The 17,944-nt window shown below is 45.4% G+C and overlaps 1 protein-coding gene across 1 annotated transcript; it reads left to right on the top strand.

Annotated features, from left to right (window-relative positions):
• Nucleotides 1–3,275: 3,275 nt before the first annotated feature.
• Nucleotides 3,276–11,771, top strand: LOC311196805 (aldo-keto reductase family 1 member B1-like; the record flags this gene model as incomplete). The annotated part of the gene is made up of 10 exons (XM_084270439.1): nt 3,276–3,341; nt 5,575–5,742; nt 6,469–6,585; nt 7,234–7,311; nt 8,337–8,459; nt 8,892–8,998; nt 9,755–9,836; nt 10,278–10,361; nt 10,829–10,911; nt 11,732–11,771. The coding sequence occupies 10 exons, from the start codon at nt 3,276–3,278 to the stop codon at nt 11,769–11,771; spliced, it is 948 nt and encodes a 315-aa protein (XP_084126565.1).
• Between the last annotated feature and the right edge of the window lie 6,173 nt (nt 11,772–17,944).

Here is a 17,944-nt window from a genome sequence, read left to right as displayed (position 1 = left end):
TGAGTAGAGGGCAGCACTTCCCTAATAAAGTGCAAAGAGAAACCTCAAAACCTTTCAAAGGTGTTTTATGAAGCAATTAGTATTTAGGAGAGAGCTATTTAGCTCTGACTCCGTGCTGCTTCCCACGTGGCTGGTTTATATTTTACCAGCTTCAAGTTGGCAGCTCAGCACTATTTGCACCTGGCTGTGGAAATGTGCCTGGGAGTCACTGACACTTCAGAGTTTCACAGATAGGAAAAATTTCTGGCATACATGAAGTTAAAAAAACCTCAAAGTGAAATGCTTCTCAGCTCAAGCTACTCAATTTTTTTTGTTTGTTTAAAGTCCTAACTGCTGTGAAAATCTGAAGGAGGACTTAAAGGCAAAGAGAACCGAGGCTTAAGAAAGGGTGCTCTGAGATAATGACCATTTTCCCAAAATAGACTAATGACTGGGCTTGTTCAGCCTAGAGAAGAGAAGGCTGCAGGGGGACCCACCTTTTTAAAAGGGTAGATAATGGCAGGAAAAGGGGGAATGGATTGCAGCTAAAGGAGGGAAGGATAAATTAGGTATTAGGGGGAAGTTTTTTACAGTGGTGAGGTGCTGGAACAGGCTGCCCAGAGAGTTGGTGGATGCCGCGTCCCTGGAGATGTTCAAGGCCAGGCTGGAGGGGGCCCTGGGCAAACTTGTCTAGATGATGCCTGGAGGTTGGTGTCCCTGCCTGTGGCAGGGGGGTTGGAGCTCTATGATCTCTGAGGTCCCTTCCAACCCAGACCATTCTATGATTCTGTGACTGATATTTCAGCAGCTGGTGGGATGCAGTTTCGTTCAGTATGAAAATGTGCTTTTTCCTGTGAGAGATGGCTGGAGCAGCAAGTGGGATAACCCTCTCCATGTCTGCCTTTGTGACGGACAAGGCAGAGGTCAAGGAACCAGGAGAGCCCTTCATTAGGGAGGCAACCACACATCACTGAGGGAGAGGGGACAGGGAAGCCATCCTGTTGTTAATCTGCATTGGCTTCTGCAATGAGCTGAAGTTAATTTCTTCTTGCCCTTGGTTGCAAACCAGCTGTACAGGTCCCTTGGCAGTCACTGTGAGTGACACGGCATCAGGTGGATGATACCCCATGGTTATCATGTATCTTCCCACTGTGGAATTAATTTTTCTCACAGATGAGAAGCACAACTGCTGGTTAAACCCTGCTTTCATGGCAGGATTTGGGCAGAACAGAACCGGTGTTCTCCTTTGGCTTGCCCCAAAGCTGCAGTGATCTTCATGCCTTAGTTAAAATCCCTGGACGTGGGGCTGTGGCGGTCATTAGTCTATTTTGGGAAAATGGTCATTATCTCAGAGCACCCTTTCTTAAGCCTCGGTTCTCTTTGCCTTTAAGTCCTCCTTCAGATTTTCACAGCAGTTAGGACTTTAAACAAACAAAAAAAAAATTGAGTAGCTTGAGCTGAGAAGCATTTCACTTCAAGGTTTTTTTAACTTCATGTATGTCAGAAATTTTTCTTATCTGTGAAACTCTGAAGTGTCAGTGACTCCCAGGCACATTTCCACAGCCAGGTGCAAATAGTGCTGAGCTGCCAACTTGAAGCTGGTAAAATATAAGCCAGCTCTGGCTCCAGCTGCTGGGGAAAAGGCCAGGCTGTAGGATGCAGCAGGGAGTAGATCTGCAGTGCAGAGCCCTGTGGGAAAGGTCAGGCAGAGGTGGCCCACACGCAGTAAAAAACTGCCTGACCAGAGCCACCTGCCTGGGGTCACTGGACACCTGAGACGCTGCCTCCTGAAACGTGGTGTTGCCTCGGGGCTGGTTTTGTCTCTAACAACCAGGCAAAGAAATGGCAGAGAAGGAGAAGTTCCTTAATGGCTGGATAAACACTACTTACCACTCATAGCTTTAAAAAGAGTTCTTGCAAAATTTTGGGCAGGGCTCTGAAACCAGGTAGCGGCCAGCTCCTTCTGGCAGGACACAGGAGCCTCTAGACTGGGGTCAAACCCTCTCTGCACTAAAACGAGGGGGGTTGGATTTTCCAGGGTGAGCTGCTGTTCCTACTAAGCCTTGTAAATTTATCTGTTTATGCAGAAGAAAGTTTTCCAGCTGTGAGCAGTAAACCAGAGTTGTATGTAGGACAGCGTGCAGGCAGCGAGGGCCCTAATGTAGCGGTGACACGGCCTCAAGGAACAAGATGCCTGAAGCTGTTTGGCTTCTCAAGAGTGGGTAAGTACAGAGAACAACACAGGGGCTGCTCCAGGAAACACAAGTGTGCCACAGCGTTCTGTTGGTGATCGTCAGTCTGGCTGATAAGGCAGGTTTGATTTTGAAGAGTCAGGCCAGGGTAAATGTGATGACTCTTGGAAAGACAAAGCTTTATTTCTTAGTTCCTCTCCCAAGTCCAGGGGTACCCTTCGTTTCAAAGGACAGTGCTGTCCCTGTGTCCTGCAGCTCTTGAGCACGAGCCTTTGGCTGCAGCAGGGGGGGATGTTTATCATGTGAGTGCCCAATGCTGAGGGGATGGAGCTCTGTTGGGAATCACTTTTACAGCGATCCCTCCTCTGGACACATCAGAGCTTCCTCCTGGGACAAACACCTTTGTGATGATGTGTTCAGGAGCAGGCAAGGCGAGACCAGAACCCTTAAACACCACTTTTCCTGCAGAAATGCAGAGACCGTGAATTACACAAAAAGCTGCAACCTTGGTCAAGGCAGTATGTGACACTGGCATGATGAGCTCACTCAACAAAATTTGAAGATTCCTGCTTATGTGAGTTGATACAGGGGCCTACAGGAAAGCTGTTTATCAGGGGTGTATTGATAGGACAAGGAATAATGGGTTTAAACTAAAAGAGGGTAGATTTAGATTAGATAAGGAAGAAATTCTTCACTGTAGGGGTGGTGAGGCTTTGGAACAGGTTGCCTATGGAAGTGTTGGCTGCCCCCTCCATGGCAGCGTTCAAGGACAGGTTGGATGTGGCCTTTGGGCAACCTGCTCTAATGGAGGGTGACCCTGCCCGTGGGAGAAGGGGGTTGGAGCTAGATGAGCTCTGAGGTCCCTTCCAACCCAAACACCCTATGAGCCTAGGAACAAATTCATGTGAGGAGCACACAATCAGTTTTGAACTACATCAGAGGGTGAGATAAAGGCAAAATCCTTCCCTTACTATGGCACTTCTGCCCATATTTTCCTTGTCCACAGCCAGTCAGCGGGCAGGAGGGAGGGGCAAAGCCTGTTTAAGAAGTTTTGCAAGAGGCTGGAGCCTCTCCTTACCTGCAGCAGCTGGGAAGGGACTACTCATGGCCACCTACCTGGAGCTGCCCACCGGCGCGAGAATGCCCATCCTGGGACTGGGGACCTGGCAGGTACATTCTGGAGGTCGGGACTTCTCCTCGCCTCTGGCCACACAGGTGACACCAGGAAATTACTGAGACTTGTGGTGGACTTTTAGAGAAATCTCCTCTTCAGGTCAGGAAAGTGCAGGAAACCCTCTGGGCAGCATTTCTTGCCTTCTGCAGCAGTTCATGTCTTGCAGAAATTCATACCTGTCCTTCAGGATGGTTTTTAAGAGTGCAGGTAGTGCTCATTTGGAGTGGGTAGAAGGAGATTTTTTCTTAACTATAGAAAAAAATATTACACCCTACACCAGTAAAACCTCCTGCCTAGCTTGGGGTTTTATTTCTCTTTTCCCTTTTCTTTTGTAGCACTGGGTGTTAATATCTCATTAATACCTTTGGTAAGTGCATGTAGATTTAGGAACTTCAATGGCAAGAAGTGGATTTGGAAATGGGAATTTACATTCACCTCTAAGAAGCTGAGGATAACTTACTAGTATGGCAGCAGATGAGGAGGCAGCTCTTTGCAGGAAAAGGCTTTGGGTAGTTCTTTATCTGCCAATGCTATCTCATGGAATTCTGTTAAGAGACAAGATATAGGGATATACTGAATTATAAATGGAAAAAGATTCTGGAACTGAGCTGAAAAATTTAAGCAAGCTGCTTAAAAAAGTATGAAAAAAGATGGATTGTCCCCTGAATTTGAGACTGGGAACATGTTATGTTGAATTGTAACCTGCCAACTCTAGGAAACACTGTCCAATCAGCATAAAAGTATCTTAAATTATTCTTGTTATATATTTGGGTCAGCAGCTGCTAATCAACACATAAATTATACACAAATAAGGCTGTTCATCCCTTTCAGTCTTGATTGTTTGGATGACAAAAGGCTGAAGTAGGCTTAAAAAAAGCAGAGCATGCTTTGTGTGGGGTCTGTGAGGCTGCTGAGGCTGCGAGGGACAAGCTCTCTGAAGGAACCTGTTGAGATGCCGATGGGAGCTGGTTAGGACTAAACAGAAGGAAAATTTTGGACACATGATACTGCCACCACAAAAATCTCTTGCCTTAATGCGATGAAAACATGACCCAAACCCTCTGTGGTTGGTTGAAGCTATTTGATTTCAAGGTTCCCACAGGAACTTCAGCCACAGGGCCTCTCCTTTACCCACTCACTCCCACTCCAGGAACTTAACGTCCTGTTCAGCGAGCACCATGTAAAACAAAGCCAAGGATTATTTCTCTCTGAAAAGCATCTCACATTACAGAGTTTTGTGGAGTCACAGGGTATATTGTCACCTTTGCTCTTCACCAGCTCTTCCTCCACGCTGAAGCGCTGCCGATCGCTCCTACATGGCAGCTTTCCCATGCTGCAGCAGCACCCAGAGAGAAGCTCCACTGTAGTGCCATGTGCGTGGCTGGTGTTGCCACTACCCTGCTTTCCCATATTGCCCCAGGACCTTCAGCCTCCCTGAGTGGGAAGGGGAAAGTGGCTGCAGAGAGGGGAACTCGTATATCTTTAAACCAGCTATTTGGTTGTCTATAGCCCTGTGGGAAAAAATGCTGCAGTTGTAATATTGTTTTTTTTGGGTTTGGGTTTTTTTTTTTTACATTTAAGTGAACCAACCAAGCACCCTTGATTGGAAATAGAGAAGTCAAATAATTTTTTAAAAAATAAATAAATAAAATAAAGATGATGTGTGGTGATGCAGTGAAGTTATATGTAGAGGCGGTTGTGGTTTTGAACCATGTTTCTGTTTGTAGCACCATTCTCCAGCATCAGTAGCCAGTGATCAAACAACTCTTCAGTGTATCCAAGCCAAGAATCTGATTTACTTTGCCATTAAATGCCGGGCTGTGTATTTTACCCGGGAGGTGGCAGTGTCTGTAGTGTTTTGCCGTCCTCTCACCTCCCTTGCCCTGTGTCAACAGGAGCCGGCTTGTTTGCACAAGGGGCCAGCAAGCTTTCCATAGGTGATTAATTTCCTCATGTCACCTATATCTCACACTAATGCTGCTTTTAATTTCTGGGCAAATTAGAACTTATTTAACCATTGCCTGGTCTCTGAATGCAAGTGTTGAATCCTTAGAAAAGGGCAGATCAGCTCTGGTAACTCATCAGTGACTCCCCATGCTCTTTTATTCCATAAAACTAATGAAAGCTTAAGCTGGCAAACCTTGTTCTTTGGGGGCTTAAAGTCTCCAGATTTGGAGAACAGCAAACTTCTGCTTTTTACCAAATTATTGACTTTTCTTCCTGGCTCAGTCTCTCCGAGGAACAGCAAGCGATGCCGTGAGGTTTGCCATCAGTGTTGGGTACCGCCACTTTGACTGTGCCTACATGTACCAGAACGAGCGTGAGGTCGGGGATGCGCTACAAGAAAAAATTGAGGAGGGGGTTGTGAGGCGAGACGACCTCTTCGTTGTCAGCAAGGTATGTTGCTGGGTAACTCATCTCACATGAGGTCAGCCCTCAGGAGGAGAGACAAGGCCCTAACCCGCCAAGTGCCAGGGGATGAGGCCTGTCCGGGAATGAACTCTGTCGGGGCAAAGCGGTTTGTGGATGGAGGGAAGGAAAAGGTCAATTCTTGGGGGGAGAGGGGAGAGGAGGGGGGGCAAAGTCTTGATTTGAGAGGGATTTTTTTTTTTTTAGTCCATATCCATTGTCAGCCACGGAGACAGGAACTGAGGCTGTGCTCTCAGTTGCCTCTGAGATAGGAAGCAGGGCTATTGTATTCGTGGTCAGTCCTGCTGCGCTGCCGGCCTCAGCCTGATAACTCCTGTATGTTATGTTTTGTTTTGTTTTTTCCCCTCAACAACAATGGTAGGAAAAATAAAGTAACTTCTATCTGCTGGAAGCTGGTGGGTTGGTTTTCACCAGTTTTGCTTCTCCTCCCTCCACCCCACCCCCACCCCCCCCTTCATTTTGTCTAATTGTTGTGTGAATCCCTGGAATTTTAGAGTATCTCAGTATCTCATTCTCATTGTACTGAACTGCCAGTCCCACAAATAAAATCAGGCACACAGATTTGGTGCTTCCTCAGGACAGGCAGGTGTACCCTGTGTTCTGTCAGGAGCGGCCTCTGTGTCTGCGCCCTGGGATTCCCTGCCAGGGATGCGGCCAGGAGAGCAGCTCCCTGGCTTTGTGTTACCCCTGCAGCTCTGGTCCACCTTCCACGAGAGACCCCTGGTGAAGGAGGCATGCCAGAAAACACTTACTGCCCTCCAGCTGGATTATTTGGATCTCTACCTGATGCACTGGCCCATGGGATTCAAGGTATTGAGAGTTTAACTCCTGGGAGCCATCAGTCGGAGCTCTGCCACGTTTTCCTTTGAGACCAGACATGCCCTTAGTCCTCTCTAATGAGAAACGTTGTTAAACCTCATTAGACATAATGACAAACCTCCACACCCAGTGTGGAGTGCCCAGGAGGTCATGGCTGCTTAAGGTACATCTTGCAGTACAAAAAATTCACCCTATTTTACCCTGCACAGCATTTCTGTGCCGCGGATCAAATTACACATTCCCCTTGAAGCCCGGGATCTGGCTGTCGTTTGCTTGGCCGGGATCAAACGGTTGTGAATTACTTAGTGGCTATTTTTCTCTTCTCCCTCTACCCCCAGGTTAAATAAATCCCTGTTTCCCCATTGTGTCACATCCCCGGCCTTCCCCCAGCCTGGCTGAGGCACACAGCAGTGCCTGCCCTTCCTCTGCCCGCAGCACAGGTTCTCACGGGGCAGATTTTCTTGAAGATTACTCTGTTCCTACCGAGCACTGGTTTTGGCCACCTCTCCCCCCAACACAAACATAAGCCAGGATTCCCAGCGTGCCTCCAGCTCCACTTGCTTGTAGAATTCCTAAGTGATTCCTTTCACTGCATACAAGTCAGCCTACCTTCAACTTGTTTTTCCTTTGGGATGACAGGCGGGAGAGGAGCCATTTCCTGCAGATGGAAATGGCATGATCATTCCCAGCGATACAGATTTTCTGGATACATGGGAGGTACGTTCATGGACAGGCCATAAAAGCCCTTGCTAGTTTGAAGTAACAGGCTGAAAGCTTTAAGGTTTCCACTTTGGGAATCGTATGTGCAACGCACAGAGATGTGAGTGTGGCACAGGCATAGGAGACAAGGCTTGGGGGCAAGCCCAAATTCCTGCTTGGCTGATGGCGTGTCTTCCTTTCCCTCTACCCCCACCATGTGCTGAGCAGGGTCAGGTCAAAAGAAGACAAAGTGACTCACCAGAGTCAGAACATTTGGCTGATGGGGTTATGTTCTTCTGTCAGATCATTTTTATTGCTCATTTGAAGGGAAAGAAGTGGGCATCTCAGGCTGCTGCTTGTTACAGGGACTTCAAATAAAAAAGGGTTTCTGCTTTGGAAGTGGTGTATCTTCTGCTCTAAAGGCTGGTAGTAGATTATTTTCTCCTGGTTCTTTTCTGCTTGTGGTGCCAACCTAATCAGGGCTGTCTAGTTGTTTTCGTGTTTGCTAATGTGAAAGGATCAATTGTTTGGTGATGGTGGGCAAACACTGTGCTGCTTCTACTACACTGCCACCACTAAATGGTACATCTCCTCTGGGAAATTAATCAGCGTTGGTGATCAGGGGTCCTGCTTTAGCTCTCCCAGAACAGCTCTTCATCGAGCTGCTCCGTTCCTCATGACAAGCTTTTTATTCTGGGTGGTTGTTCGCTGAGGAATTACCCTAAAAAACTGTGTTTATTTATGAGCAGAAGCTCTACCTGGGGGTAATATTTCAAAATAATTGTATTCTACTGAAATAATAATAGCATAGTAATTGTTAACCATGAATAATGCTGTTACTTATTTGTGTGGTGATACACGATGTGAGAGCCTGAGCTTTTTGGCCAGGGTCCCACCGTTCGATGCAGTGTACTAGTGCCACATCAGAAGAGGATCCCAGCCATGACAATTTTTTACTGGAGGTCTTTGTGCACCTGTTTATTCCATATATATAAATCTTAATTCAATAGCTGATTCAAAGTCTGATTCTGTACTGCTTCTAGGCTATGGAAGAGCTGGTGGATGCGGGAATGGTGAAGGCCATTGGTGTCTCCAACTTCAACCACAAACAGATAGATCGGCTCCTGAGCAAACCAGGCTTAAGACACAAACCTGCAAATAATCAGGTAATTGTTTTCTCAAACTCATCAGTACTGACATCACATCTTTCTCTCTGGGGTTTTGCATTTGAGGCTGCAGGAGGAGATAGGACCACAGCCAGGCTATGGGGTGAATAGGTAGCACTGGGTGACATCAGAGTTGGGGGCTTCAGCTGGGTGTGCACAACTGGACCTTGTAGCCCATTGGTATGGGGACTCTGAGAGGTCATGAAAAATGAGGCAGGCAACTGGAAAGAGAAACTGATCTATGAAGATTTGGCCTTGTTGGAGGCAGGGTTGGGAAGAAGGGGAAACAATCTGAACCACTGTCAGACTCTGAAAAAACCCATAGCTGCAAAAAGAACCTTTTCAAAGTAGATGTGCAGCTTGGTAGGTCATCAGAGTGATGCTAAACCTTGAAGTATCTTCTGCTTCTGAAGAACTGTGGGTTTTTTGTAGATTGAGAGCCACCCCTATCTTCCTCAGGAAGAGCTGATTAAGTTTTGCCAATCCAAAGGGATCTCTGTCACTGCGTATTGTCCCCTTGGAGCACCCAACTGGCCATGGTAAGAATGCTTTGTGGGCTTCTATCTTAGACACAGACTGGAGCTGATACAGGTCTCAGGATGTGGATAAACCCTCAGAGGGTAAAACTGATGTAGTTAGAAAAAGATTTACTAAGCTGTTGAAAATGACATGCACTGATGAACCTTTCTCATGCTTAGTGTGATAGTCGTTAATTCCTGTCTGTGCAGTTACTGGACTTTCAGATTTAGGAGGAAAATGATCAATTGGTTGGTGAAAGTAGGGAAGATAACACATAATTGAGCTTGAGTGAGCTTATTAAATGTGTAAGAGAATTTCTGAACTAAAAAAAATAAACAAAACCAAAGCTGCAAATAAGGAAAGTATCTGCTCTGCAGTCCTGCTGAGACAAATAGAGTCGGCTTTGAAATGGATGCCTTGGAAGCAAATCTGCATCTACTCCAGTCTTCATGGCTCTCAGGTCATTAGCAGAGCTGCTGTGCTTGTGAAGGACATGGCAGCTGCCCATTCTCAAAATGAAATTTTTGGGAAATACCCAGCTTGGTCCCTGGCTGGACTAGAATGTGTGACAGCAATCTGTTAGGCTGGAAACCATAGGCCTCCTCTTGTATGCCAACATGTGATGAAAGGCAATAGCCAGAGCAATGAGAAGATGGTGAACTACAGTGTGTAAAATGATGCTTTCTTGTAATTTAAATAATATTCTTATACTGCAGTGCTTGAGGGAGCAGACAGCGGGCCATTTAACTGCTGAAATCTGCTTTTTATTTTCACAGGTCCAAGCCTGGAGATATTTCCCTTTTCGATGAGCCCCAGATTAAGGAAGTTGCCCTTAAGCACAACAAAACCCCAGCCCAGGTTAATACTGGTTGTGCGATTTTCCCTGGTGACATGTATTTTTCTTGCTTGTGCTAAAGGAACTACAGAAAGCTGAGCTCCAGCTGTGGTTCCTACATGCCATAATGTTTCAAAAAATATGCTAGGTTTAATGTAGGACAGAAGCTCACCGATGGCTTTGGGTTTTAATGGGCACACTCGCCACTTCTTTGCACAGCATCCCTGCCAACCCTGAACTCCTGTTCAGCATACTCTCACGCCATCATCTCAACTTCACAGAGAGATGATGATGAATGGAGCTCATGCAAAAATTAGGAAGGTTTAACTATAGTGCTTTTCCTATGTGAGCCATCCCTGGTTATGAGTAGAGCTGTCCCATATAACCCTGCAGATACATACGGTTCTCTGCTTTCAGAAGGCAGGCAGAACTTCTCAGCTGTAATTCCCTCCCTGATCCTGCAGGTGCTTATCCGGCTCCAGATGCAAAGAAACGTGAGTGTAATTCCCAAATCTGTCACTCCGCAGCATATCGAGGAAAATTTCAAGGTGAGGGGGCACCTTACGAAACTATGAATAGTGGTAAACTTGCATTGTTAAACTTTACAAAGAAAAACCTGCTCTGCCATTGGAACAAAGCACCCCTTGCATACCTACAACTGGCAAAACCCTTTTGGCTGTTAGATGCCGTGCAGGTTACTTCTTTGTGAATGAAAAAAAGCTACTTTAAAAGTAAGGACCTAAGTCTCTTGGCTCTTCTCTCTCTAATGAAAGTTAGATGACATCAGTTTTTCCACCTTGTGATATGAATAGCGATGCAATCAGACCCCACCAGCACAGCGACTTTGTGACATTTATTCATTGCTCACCCCTAAGGTGCGTCTTGTGCACCCTTTGTAGTGCCTCAGCAAATACAAGGCTCTTCTACGTCTGGTTTTGGTATTCTTTCTGCAACTGAACTTACATTTGTCTTTCTGCAAACTGAAGTAATGTGGCTGTTTGGGATCTCTGTCCAGGTGTTCAACTTTGAACTGACAAAAGAGGAGATGGAAACCTTGCTCGCTTTCAAGAAGCGGTATCGCATCTGTGCGCTGAGGGAGTGAGTACCTCCTCCTCCATGTCCTCACAAGATTGGATTATCATTGGATAGCCACTTAACTGACAGCATTCGATAGCCCAGCTTAAAAATAAGGAGAGAGGGAACCTTAGCCAGTACCTGGCCACATCCCTATCTGCTGGAATCCAGCACTAGGGTTTGTTACAGCGTTGGCTGTCTGCTACTGGTTGGTGGCACTGGGACTTCTGCAGCTGCGGTGTGGGTGAAGGTATCTTGCAAGGGATGCGCACCAAACCGCTGTCTCCAGATCAGAACTGGCTGGAAACTCCAAAATAAACAGGCAGCAAAATTAATTTGTTTTTTCTGTTTGCTTTGGCTCCTTCATGTGAGAGACAGGCAGGGTAAATAAACTCCTTTTTAAGAATGAGAGTTGTAAGCTTTTTGAAGTGAGAAGCCGTGCCTGAGTGTTTATGCCAACGTTATTAAGGCAGCGGAGAGGCAGCAGAATGGTTAGACACAGACTGGCCCAGAGCTGTGATTTATTCTGCAGTCCCAGGCTCCCCACATACCTAACAGGGTACTGCAGACTGGGGAGCTCACAAGAGAGTGGTTCCACACCACAGGGAAGCTTGGGGATTTCAGCTAGGCAAGAGACACATGATCTTTTGAGAAGGCGGTCACTGGCATAAGCGAAGGTTCCAGCACTGACTTTCACTGCCCTGTGTAAACTAAGCAGACTCAAGTAATGACTCTAGTTCACAGCTTTAGTTCTGCAGAGCTCTCCTAAGAGGGGAAAAAAAGCTGCTGCTTCTTTGCCTTAGTGTTGTATCCTGAAGTGTTTTATCCTTACTTTCTTTTGTAGATGCAAAAACCACAAGGACTATCCTTTTCTGGAAGGCTAACATGGCATCATCTTGGGATCTTCCAGAGATCAAAGCAGTGTATCAAGAGTTTCAAGCAATTTGTAATCATTCATGTCTATTAAATCTCAGTGTAAGTGGGATGTGTATTATAAGATGGGAGAAGGCAGGTCACTGGCATGCTGCAGAGCAGTCTTTAAGTGTGTATGTGGTTCCCTCATTATCAACCAGTTACATCAGTCCTTTCTCTGTATCTTTGCTCTACTCTTGTAGCAAAACATATATTCTGTTATCATTTAGTAATGTTTAATAAACCTGAACCTTTGGCATTTGGGAAACACAAACTCTGTCATTAATATAAGTCTTAAAAAATTTGAGAGACATATTTGGACAGAAGGTCAAAACATATGCTGTCATTTAGTTGTTATTATAAGACAATCCATTTAACTGCAGAAGATCGCTGAGATAAGATGCTGCTTGAGATTAGTAATTTCAGCATGGCAGACTTTAGAGGACACTGCTGAATTATGCTTCAGGAACCACTTTCTTAATGAGGTTTCCTATTTATGAACTGCTAAAAACTAATAAACTGGTAGGAGATTTGTATGTTTGGTTTTTTATATCTCCAGGAGTATATAAATACTGCCTTTATCAGTAGAATGGCTGCAGTGAAGACTGTGAATCTCCCCCAGAAAATCCAAAGTCAGATAAAGGAGACAGGAGAAATTATTTTGTTTGGCATCTGCCTTATTTAGCAAGGAAAAAAGTTGGGCAGCTTCATAGGAACCAACAGTAGGTTTTCACTCTCTTGTACTGCTCCTTAGATACTGCCTGCTTGTGTTTTGACTCCCAGAACATCACTAGATGTTGTTTTCTCTGGAAAAAAAAAGTTGGTACTACCCCTGCCTGTGCATATGCAGGAGTTCTAATAAGGCACCTGTTAATTAAGACTCACTCTTGAGCTCTACAAGTGCAAAACTCCTGCAAGTGCTTTAGGCTCTTCCAGCACCATAGAAGAACAATGTGGATCAGCACTGCCTGCAGAGAGGAAGGACGATTGTGTAATGAAGGTTCAGGGCTGGGATACACACTTCGTGGATATCCCTTTCCAACTGCTTTTCTTTGTAGTTGAGGTTTTAAAGTCCATAAAGGAAATGATGACATATCTTTGAGCTGCTTTAGATTTTTGCAAGATGTTTGAACAACAGGTGCCCTAGAAGGGGCAAAGCAGTTCCATCAAACTGGGTTTCCTACAGCAACTCTAAAGAAAGAGGTCTGAAGAGTGCATCAGCAATCAGTGCCAGGAACAGCACAGCAGTTATCACAGTGCCTGGAACAGGTACTCTCCTTTCCTCCCCCTGCCTTGCCCCAAACATTCCAGATTGAAGAGACCAGTTCCATGGTATCAGCACAGCTGCAGGTTAGAAAGCCACCTAATGTGGAAGGCTGTCTGCTTTCAGGCAGGCTGGGGTCAGGCTGTCAGCTCACAGCCAGAGGCGATACCTGCTGCAGGCTGTGGCGCACAGCCTAGCTCAAAATATTCCCAACTTCACAAGACTTCAACAACATTCCCATTTAATCACAGCTATCAGGCTCGAGGTTATTTACAGGATGTTTATAGACTGCAGCCGGCAGGAAGTCACAGTAGATGAGCACAGTAGCCATGTAATAGGAAAAAATTCAAAACAAGTTAGAAGCCAGAGATTGTGTGTTTGTTTCAGAGACAATAGATCTTTTTCAGCTACAGAGACTTTAGCAAAGGTAAAAGGAAAAAAAATTTGGGTGATGTCAGTTACCGGGAAATGAAGGACCTTCCACTTTGCAACAGAAGGGCAGCCATACAACTTCAAGACATGTACAGCCTCTCCCAGCCATCTATGGCAGCTGCTGCTATAAGCTGCTCCAGAAGCACACTTCACACCTTCACCATCTTCAGGTTCATCTGAACCCTGTTTCAATGAGCCAGCATATACTGATGGCCCTTTAACCCACTCCCTCTTCTGTTGTTGCACTAGTCCAACTGCATGCTGCTGCCCAGGTAGCCTGAAGGTCCATGCAGTGACAGTCTGCCTCCACCTGCTTGACAGAGTCCCATGGTGCCTTTGTTGGTTACTGACCCCCATGCTGGATCAATTTCCAGCACTTCCAGACATGGGACACTGCTTAAAGCCAGGAGAGAACATGCCATGCTACAAAGTGCTTCAGGAGAAGAACACAAGTATTCCCCCAGTGTCAGCCATAGTATAAACAGGCTCCAGTCTCTATGACCAGTCAAGGGAACAGAGTAAGTTTCTTGAAGGACGAGCAGCTTCTACTCCTGCCTGCCTACCTCCTCAGCAGCATAATCAGCAGCTTCCTGATGGAGCTACAGCAAAAGGCTTCTGTGATCCCCAAACAGTGTTCCATTTCCATCAGCAAGATAGCAGTGGTCTTACACCCAACCCATTGGCATGTCTTTCCTAGTTAGCATCAAGGTTATCTGTGCTGCTGGACTGAATGCAGTGAACAGCAAACACCTTAGCTTAGCATTTTGCCTTTGTATCACCCCATGTTGTCCCATGACTTGGGCTTTTGTGTGCAGCTCACCCATTCTGGCATAGTCAGGCCTTCATTAAAGGGGCTGGGTAAAACAATAAGGTGTTATATACATGTTTTAGAGGGAAAATAGGATGGTGGAGTTAATGGACACCAGGGAACATTAAAAACTCTTTGCTGTTTGTGTTTTCCTTCTAATTCTAAGCTCTCCCATACAGAGCTCAGTATAGTTCAAAAGCAAACAGACTGAGAAAAAAAATAAACAGTAAGACCCATTCCATGAACTTTTTGCCTTCAAACCTGCACAGAGAGTTCTGGTCCTTGCCTTCCTCTATCTTCAGAAAGATTTATAGAAGACTGACGAGGATAAATCAGTGACCTAGGAATAATTTCTACAGACAGCACTTAAGCAGGCTAAGTCTTGCCTTGACCTGACAAGAGTGCAGGGAGCTATGCCAGAAGTTTACCCAACATGGAGCAGCTTGGAAAGCAAGCAACTGGTCTATTGCCAGTCTCCTCCACTGTAAACGCCAGCAGCAGCAAATGAATCCAGCAGCAGGCAAGCCCAGAACAAGAGATACCAATTCTTCACAAGGTAGGTGGGTGTGAAAAACCATTCCCTTGGAATGCAAGGGGCTCACAAGGTAACTGAACCAGAAAGAGTTAAGGATGGCTGTTGAACATGGACATTAAACATCTGCTCCCAGATATTTAAAGAACACACCACTGCAGTGCTCAGCTTGCTCATCTCCAACATCTTGTTCTGAACACAGCTGGAGAGGATGTTGCAGTAGGTAGATCCTTGGTCTGATTCAGTCCAGCTGTTATTACAAGCAGCTACCAGCTGGCTTGTAAACAGGCTTCTCACAGCTCTGAAAAGCTGTATTTTTTTTTTGCTTAAGAATGAAAAAACAAACAAAAAAGTAATTTCAGATGTTTGTGTTAGTGGTCCTGTACTTTAAAGTGCAAGAGTAACAGGGCCTATGAAAGTTTTAAGAGCTGCCTCTCAGCTTAAAGGAGCCAGGTCCTGCCAAAATAAGGCAGGGCTCAATTTGTCATCCCCTCTGCTACCTTTTCCTTGGTCACTTGAAGTACTGACAGAGTTTATAGATGACAAATTTGGGGAATATTAGGTGATTTAAGAGAGGAAATAGTTTGTCCTGAGTCAACCATTCTATATGTCCCAATTAAGCAAGAGACCCCATATTTCTAGTCATATCTTCAACATAGTGATTACAGACTAGAAATCCAAAGACAGGATTTTCCCGTTTCGAATAACAGTTTCCTGTGCCTCAGATTTCACAGCTCCACACAAATGTTACAGTGTGTGCTTGTGTCAGTCTTCTGAGCTCAGCAAGAGAGATCCTGCCTCCCCCTCCCCAGAGGGAAGCAAAGACCAAGTCACAGAGCATCATACAGAAAGTGATTCCAGCCAGGCCAGCTTCTGTATTTGTGGTCCAGTACCAGAAATCAAGCCATTTTCTCCCAAAGGACCATCACCAGTAAGGTGAAACATACTGTACTTGTAAGATTATTCGTTGTGTCCTACATCTAACCAGCAAGATGCCAACCCCAGCTGCTTCTTGTATTTTCCTCTGCTACCCCCCCAAGAAAAAAAAATAATCTCAAGAGGTCTCCTGCCTTCCTCAGTGTGATGACTGACAGTTTCCTCCACCTGTTTTCCCTGATAAATTAAAGCTCACCATCCTTCTTTGCTACTCCAGAAACACATCTGTTCTGTCAGACATTCACAGGAGAAAGGCCTGCTAACCTGATCCCATTTTAAAGAGCAAGCACAGCTGGAAGTGAAACAAACTGAGTGCAAGGACCAATTCCACTGCTCCTGAGAACACAGTTTCTCTGTCTCCTGCTTCTAATCCCTCCTGCAGACTGGACTGTTCTCCCTAGGGTGTGAGCTACAGTACCACACTTAACTGCTGCAGTAGAGTCCTGAGAAAGTCTAGTAAGAGAGGTCAGCAAGGTGGAGCTGAACTACAAATTCTTAAGTCAAAAAACACAAGACAAGAAAAACAACCACTTTTGATTGTAAGAGCTACAAGACTGTATTTGTCCTTAAAAATTTCTTTGATCAGAAACCCAGAGATTCATCAAATCACAATAGGAAAACAAATGCTGAGAACAGTTATAGCAGGAAGAGCTCAGTTAACAGGAACGCTCTGCTCCGGATGTCTCATTCTTTGATCTCTCCACTTTACCTTTTCAGAGATGAAAGGAAATCTCTACCCCTGTAGGCAAAGCATGTGGCATGGCTATGGGGGTAGAACTACTGCTTTTGCTGTAACAATCTCCTGATCAACCTAGATTAACAGAGACATCACTGCAGCCTAGAAGGCTGGCTCTACCTCTTTCAACCTTACTTGATTGTATCTGGTTTTCAAAAGAAGCAATCCAAAAATCACTATGGGTGACAGGGGTTTTCCATCACTCCCTTCCCACTCCTCAGGCTTCCCATTCAAGCTTATGCATCACCGTCCCTTTGCTCAGGTGCTTCCATTTCCCCTCTATCCCCACTCTCCTCTTTCCCCAAACATCCAGGCCCTGCACCAGTGAAGTGCTCCACTGTGTCCCAGAACAACCCTTTCCAAATTCCTTCCGGCTAAGTCATCCAGCGAAACACAGAGAGCATCTGTTACAATAACCACCCCACCCCAAGCGCTCGCTGCTCTTACTTCTGGTCTGGAGCAGTCTGTCCAAAAGTCTCCTCCAGTAAAATTCCTACTCTGGGAATGGAAAATTTCAGGCACAAACTTGCATAAAGTTACAGTGAAATGAAAACAGAGGAAATGAACAGAACCCTGTGGAACATTTTGGAAACCCAGACCATCAGCGTAGCTTCCTGCCACAACACACTTGTCACAAAAATGTTATTTCCAAGCAAGTCAACGCTGCCCCAAATAGGTTTCTGTCACAGCTCAGACTAATCTAAGAACATTATCTCTTCTGCTTTTTTTAAGATGCCTTTGGGCTTTTATTTATCACATTATAGACAAAAACACCCCACTTGCAGAGCTGAAGCTCTTTGTGTTTGCTTTTAAGCCCAGAATTTAAACTGGCTATAATCAGTTTACGTTAGGAAAATCAGCATTAGAGAAGACTATTGCTTGGAGTCAGACATTGATTCTCTCCTCCCCTCTCCTCATGCTGCTAGTTCACTCAATCTTGTCTGTTCAGCCTATTGGAAATTATTCCCTCCAAAAGCATGCTGCATGTAAAGTCTGGCCTCAGCCATAGTAGGAAAGCTTAACAGTAGTATTTGAAGGTAACAAAATCTGTTTTCTCAATATAATTGTTAGTATTTATCAGAAAGAAACATTGTAAGTTAGTGCCATTCCTTTATACCTTTTCATCAGTATCAGCAAACAAACCACTTGCTCTTGAGCTACTTGCAAAGTAGCTGCACTCATGGTTGTGCTTTAACCTGGCTGAGCTCCCTTTTGGGTACGCTACTGAGGCTAGGCAGTTATGGAATCAGAATCCTACCTCACACTTACCATTTAAGGGTGGTTATGCATTAGAGTTTTGGGGTCTCCCTCCTCTCCCCCGTGCAGAAAGAACCTTGTCTGCCATGCCTACACAACACAGCCTCCTTCAGAGGACAGTTCACAGTATATTTACTTGGATTTTGGAAAAACTTTTACAGGAACAGGCAAGAAAAGCCC

This window comes from Gallinula chloropus (genome assembly GCF_964237585.1).
Source record: "Gallinula chloropus genome assembly, chromosome: 1".
In the NCBI taxonomy this organism is placed as follows: Eukaryota; Metazoa; Chordata; class Aves; order Gruiformes; family Rallidae; genus Gallinula; species Gallinula chloropus.
The sequence above is the reverse complement of the archived record's forward strand: the minus strand, read 5'-3'. Positions and strand labels throughout refer to the sequence as shown.